Consider the following 6,000-nt stretch of genomic DNA (forward strand, 5'->3'; position numbering starts at 1 on the left):
ATGAGAACCATGGCCTCAGTCAAGGGAAAGTCATCTGGGAGTGCGTTAGATTAAAAAACTAGTTAGATTCCTCCAAAATCCTAACTCCTCACCTTGACTCTTTGCAGAAGCTACTTTCATCATCAAAACAATGAATTCCTGGTCAATAGTTGGTTGTAGCTGAACACAAGTGTTTTCAGCTTTCTGTCAGTATAATGAAATGCCTGAGTTAATCAACTTATAAAGAAAAAAAGGTTCATTTTGGCTCACAGGGAGATTCCAGTCTGTGATCGATTGGCCCTGTTTTGGGGGGCCTGTAGCAAGGTAGCACATTATGGCAGGGGTGCCTGGTGGACCCAGCTGCTCGCCTCGTGTCTGGAAAGTAAGAGAGAGCGTGGGAGGGGACTGGGGTCCCACAGTCCCCTTCAAGAACACACCCCAGTGACGGAAAAGCCTCCCAGCAGGCCCTGCCTCTGGTTCCAACATCTCCCAAGAGCACCACCCTGGGAACCAGGCCTGGACCACATGGCCTTTGGGGGGACATGCCAGATCCAGCAACTTGTCATCCTTTGTCTTTTGTAGATCACATTGCAGGAGAGAGGAGGGATAAGCAGTCTTTTCTGTTCAACAGAGATGTCACTGAGAAGAAGACTACTGTAGATAAAGAGACTCTTCAAGGAACAGTTAGTCAAGGTAATAATCCATGCAGCATGAGCTGAGTACGAGCCTCGAGTGCGGACGCTCTGCGGTGTGTCTTTTGCCTTGCATGGTGTTTTACCTGAATAGGTATCAGCCCATGTTTAATTCACCTGCAAAAGCCGAGGGTCTTGCAGTTAAAACTATAAATTAGGGCCGGGGCAGTTGGTCCCCGATAGAGTGCTTGCCTGGGGTGTCTGAGACTCTGGGTTCCATCCCCAGCACCGCAGGAGAAAGAAAGAATTAAAACCCAACACAAGTATGAATTAAACGTATGAACTCTTAGGAATTTGGCCACCCTTTTATAAAGAGGTCACTTTTGTTTCTACGTGGCTAGGGCCACTCAGAGCGTGGACTTTGTCTTCTGAGTCCCGCCTCTGCTGAGCTCCAGGCTATCTGAGGAGCAGGAGGGATGCGGGGCACAGGTGGGCCTCGTCCCTCAGGTGCCTGGCTCCTTCCCCCTCTTGGGGCATGGAGGTTGGTCCTGGTCAGGCTGGGGAGAGACTCGCCAGCACATCCCTCTGCACAGCCATTGGTGATCAGAACTGTGCTCAGTGTCTCTTCCTCCCAAAAATGGAGAGCTGAGTGATTCTCAGAGGGCCCGTGGAGTGGCCCATGGGCTGCCTCCTGACAGAGCAGAGGTGCAGGGTTTGTGTGTCCAGTTTCCTCCACGTGACCCAGGAAGGCCCCAGGCCAGCACGGCCTGCCCACACCCCCTGGCACCCAGCACTGTCCATATAGCCCAGGGAGGAGAGGGCAACAGCAGGTTTCAGCACTGCCCTGGGAAAAGCTGCAAACCCAATATTTGCCTCCATTTTAAAATTATTTTAAAATTTCATGCTGGGGATGGAACCCAAGCCCTGGCACATGCTAGGCCAGTACTCTACCCCTGCTACCCGCCAGCCCTAACCTCAGTCGCTCTTAAAAGCCTTTCAGGTTGTGACGGCGCATGCCTGTGATCCCAGCGGCTCAGGAGGCTGAGGCAGGAGGATCGCGAGTTCAGAGCCAGCCTCAGCAACTCAGTGAGGCCCTGTCTCTAAATAAAATACAAAGATAGGGCTGGGAGCCTGGCTCAGTGGTCGAGTGCCCCTGAGTTCAATCCCTGGTACCCAGATAAAACCCAAAAAGCCCTTCAGTAGGGCCGCTTGGCCCCCCGCAGGCCCCTGCCCTCTCCTTGGCACTTGCCTCTGTTCTCACCTCCGTATTTCCGGCTGCTCTGTTGTTTGCCCACCAGTACCCTCTGCATCTCGTCGGCCGCCAGACCACTTAGACACTCAGAGTGTCTTTCCTAAACGAAGCCAGTTCCTTCCCGGCAGGATTATGGTGTTCTTGCTTCTGCTGGGGCGAAGGCCTGGCTGCAGGTCAGGTCCCCGCTGTGGGTCGTTGCCCGCGCGGGGCTGCCCTCCTGCTCACCTCTGCCGTCTCCTTCCCCAGACTTGCGCAACAAGAATCTGCCCTGTGGGCCGCTCCTGAACTTCCTGCAGAGGAACATCGTGGTCGCCACCCTGGCCGCGGTGGCCATCCTCGCGGTCACTGTGCTGCTGCTGCTCATGTTGGCCACGTACATGAGGAGGAAGCAGCCCCTGTGAGTGCCCCAGAACTCGGTGGGGAGGAAGGCGGGACCCAGGCCGGTTCGGCTGCGCCTGGCCATTCCGACGTGCACGCAGGCTCTGGGGCTGTGCTTACAGGGCTACTCCTGAATATGGAGGGCTACTGAGAGAGGAGGCCATATCGCCTCAGACCGGAAGATGGGAAGCTAGGAATATGGATGCAGACAAGAAAAAACCCAGCTTGGGGGATGGGGAGGGATGAAGCCTTGGAGGAGAGAGGAGGTCGGGAGCAGCCGCAGGTGGTTAGAACATTGCTAAACAGTCCCTTCCCGGAACCTCCCGCAGGCTTCCTGTGACCCTCTAAGTGAAGGCTTAGTGACGGCACAGCAGAGGGCTCGGGAGGCAAGATTCCAGCAGTGGTCATTTTGACCGTCCCCGTTGTTACGTGTTTCAATTATCATCCTTGGGGAGGGCTCAGGCATGGAGACCTGAACCTTGAGCAGACACGGAAGCAGATCGCTTGCAGGATATGCATAAGTGAATGAGCATAATCACCTCTTTCTGCATCTTGGGAGAGATGCATTCCTGGGCGCTGGGGGACAAGCAGCTGCTCACAGGCCCCTCACTCTGGGGTGTTCAGCTTCCCCCTGAGAGAAGGGGGATGTGTGATGGGGACACGTCCCCCGCACTCTGAGGCGACTGTACTTAAATTTCCCCACAAGGGGGCATTGCTTTCCCTAAGGGCCAAGGCCCTGGACATGGGTAACCTATCCAGGACGGTCACTACCACCTCACATCCCACTTCCCCCTCTGAGACTGGCACGGGTCCCCTCAAGCCAAGTGGGAACCTCGGATGTGGCAGAGGTTAGAGGTAGAGGACTTGAGAGCTCCTGAACACAGGCTGCCCACTTCACGGTCCTGAGCACGGCTCACCCGTCAGACCTGCCCGTTTCCCTCCACGTTCCTCGAGGGTGCCAGTCAGGGTGGTGACCCAGCCTGCAGAAAGGAGCCCGGCTGTGGGTGGCCCACGTCAGTCGACAACATGAGGAGGCAGGTGGGGATCCCAGGCACGAGGGGACGCAGAATCCTGACCGCCCCCAGGAGCGATGGCTCTGTCACCGTCCAAACGACAGACGGTGGGAGTCCCTCCATATTTTGCGAGCAGCAGCGTGTTTTTGTTGTTTTGTTTTAGATATCCTCCAGCAAATATGACATACAACATTTTCATAATGAATGGAAAGACTTGGTGGCAAAAGTCTCAAGACACGAATCTCAGGAAAATCGCAGAAAAGCAGAAACCGTTGAAGTGCGATTCCTGTGTCTAAGCCAGGCCCAGGGCCAGCCAAACCAGGACTCAGAACCGTGCCGCGAGGCCACTCTGGATCCAGACACCACGGAGAGGCAGCTGCACTTCTGCCTGCGAGGTGTGTTCTGCAAAAATGCTCGCCTTGTCTTCCCGACCTTGGATGTGCCAAGAAAACGTGCCTGCTTCCCACAGGATGCCTCTGGCGATATAGCACTAGTGACACGTGCCACGGACTTGGCACGTTTACCCAGAGACAGCAATGACAAATGACGAGAGATTTCTTCATTTCATAAAGCGCCGATTGATTTGTCCCGTCCTTCATTCCTGAGGTAGTCACTGAACACCTGATAGGTAGACAAAATCCAAATACGACGCGGTGCGCACAGAGAAGCCAGGTCGGGGCGTTCACAGTCGCCCGTGGGAACCCGACCACCCCACATCTCTTTTACCCTTTCAAATAGAAATATAAAAGCATGATGCAAAGAACCGGGTAAGATTGTGGGAACTCCCTGGGGGTGAGAGTTCCTGCTTGCGTGGTCAGGAAAAGGACATGGGGACATTGAAAGTGGAATGAGGGGGATTTATTTGTAAGTGTCCGAACAGAGTTAGAGGAAAGGGACAGAGACTTGGGAAGCGGCCTGGAGCAAGCAAGAGAAGGAAGCTCTGCATCAGGACGGGAGCAGTAAGGAAACACCCAGGGACGTCGGAGAGAGCCCCTGACAGGCTGTCGTCTTGGGTGGAGGAGCAGGGCAAACTGTAACCACCTAACAGGAGGAGACTCGGGACTCAGCACGCAAAGTGGCGCTGCTCCTCCCGACCACTTCCAGGTGTCTTTCACTGGCCACGCCCACCATGGAGCAAGCCAGCAGGGAGGTCACTGTGCAATTCCGCAGCCTCGCAGGGCACAGCAGTGTTGCAAGGAGGGTGAACCACAAATATTTAGAACTGCCCATTGCTTTGGTCCATCAGCATCCATTTTCCCCCACTTTGGGTACCAGGGATTGAACCCAGGGGCGCTTAACCCCTGAGTCACTTTCCCAACCCTTATTTTATATTTTATTTAGGGATAGGCTCTTGCTGATTTGCTTAGGGCCTCGCTTAGTTGCTGAGGCTGGCTTTGAACTCGCGATCCTCCTGCTTCAGCCTCCTGAGCCGCTGGGATTACAGGTGTGCACTGCACCCAGCTCAGCATCCATTTTTGTACTTTTTAATGAGTGACTATTCCAAACTCCATGCACACCCCCCTCGCCACATGGGTGACACAAAGTCTCAAGAGTCGTATGCCATTGAAGCATGGTGTCAGTCCAGCAATGGTCCCACTGAAATTTAAAACATTGGCCATACAGTGTTCTTGATACAAGGAACAGGGAAAAAAAGGGGGTAAGTGAAAAGAGGAGATAGCAGTGACAGTCCCTGGGAGGGTAACTGCCGTGAAAGTCAAGTTCACGACCACAGCCTTCCCATCTTCTGCCCACCCCACTTACTCCGTCTCTTGCACCTTGGCACATGGGGCTCATTTCCTGGCGGAATGTTCCAGCCATCCATGTCTGTAGATCCTTAGTGGATCTGTCTTCTCCGGTGGCAGCTTTGCACTGGACATGGGATTCCTGACTGTCCCTGAGTGACCTGTGGTTCTGGATGGAGTAGCCCTCCTGGTTCTGTCCACAGAGCAACCCGCTTTCTCCTGGTGAGCGGGTCACTCGGGCCGACCCCCAGCTCCTGCTGGGCCCGACAGCAGTGGGACGAGGAGCTCCACTGTGACAGAGACAGCTGCATCTTGTCATTGAATGGGAACGACTTTTCCTCCCTGTGGCAAAGTAGAAGGAACACTTTATTTTAGCATTAAAATCTAGCACCTAAGCAATTTATTATTATTTGATTTTTAGAATTTGTTCTTTTTAGATACGCATGATGGTAACGAGTGTTGACATATTACGTAGAGCACACTTCCCATTCTTTTTTTGAATTTGTTCCCCTCAGTCATACATGTCAGTAGAATGCACTTACCATTTTGTAGCTCAGACGTCAGCAGAGTGTAATCCCCAGTTCTTCTGGTTGTACATGTTGCAGGATCCCACTGGTCATGCAGTCATACCTGCACATGAGGCAATAATGTCTGTCTGTCTCTACTGTCCTTCCTACCTGTACCCCTTCCCCTCCCTTCACTCCCCTCTACCCAATAGAAAGTACCTCTATTCTTCCCTAGCGCCCCCTATGGTGAATCAGCATTCACACAGCAGAGAAGACTTTCAGCCTTTGGTTTTTGGGGTTTGACTTATTTTGCTTTGTGGTTGCACATGATGTGGAGTTTCCCTGGTCGTGTATTCATATATGAACACAGGAAAGTTCTGTCCCATTCATTCCACTGTCTTTCCTGTTCCCATCTCCCCTCCCCTCACTTCATTCCCGTTTGTCTAATTCAATGAACTTCTATTCCCCACATTTCCAACATGTGAACCTTTGGGATGC

General features: G+C 53.3%; 1 protein-coding gene across 1 annotated transcript in view; it reads left to right on the forward strand.

The window, feature by feature from the left end:
- The window catches only part of LOC306644429 (uncharacterized protein C2orf92), a 68,538-nt gene extending 63,633 nt beyond the window's left edge, over nucleotides 1–4,905 (forward strand). The window contains exons 5-7 of the mRNA XM_079111384.1: nucleotides 562–672; nucleotides 2,110–2,260; nucleotides 3,418–4,905. Coding sequence (XP_078967510.1) covers nucleotides 562–672; nucleotides 2,110–2,260; nucleotides 3,418–3,550 — 395 coding nt within the window. The 3' untranslated portion in view covers nucleotides 3,551–4,905. The remainder of the gene's footprint in view (nucleotides 1–561; nucleotides 673–2,109; nucleotides 2,261–3,417) is intronic.
- The last annotated feature ends 1,095 nt before the right edge of the window (nucleotides 4,906–6,000 follow it).

The sequence above is a fragment of the Sciurus vulgaris genome (genome assembly GCF_902686455.1).
Source record: "Sciurus vulgaris genome assembly, chromosome: 14".
NCBI lineage: Eukaryota > Metazoa > Chordata > Mammalia > Rodentia > Sciuridae > Sciurus > Sciurus vulgaris.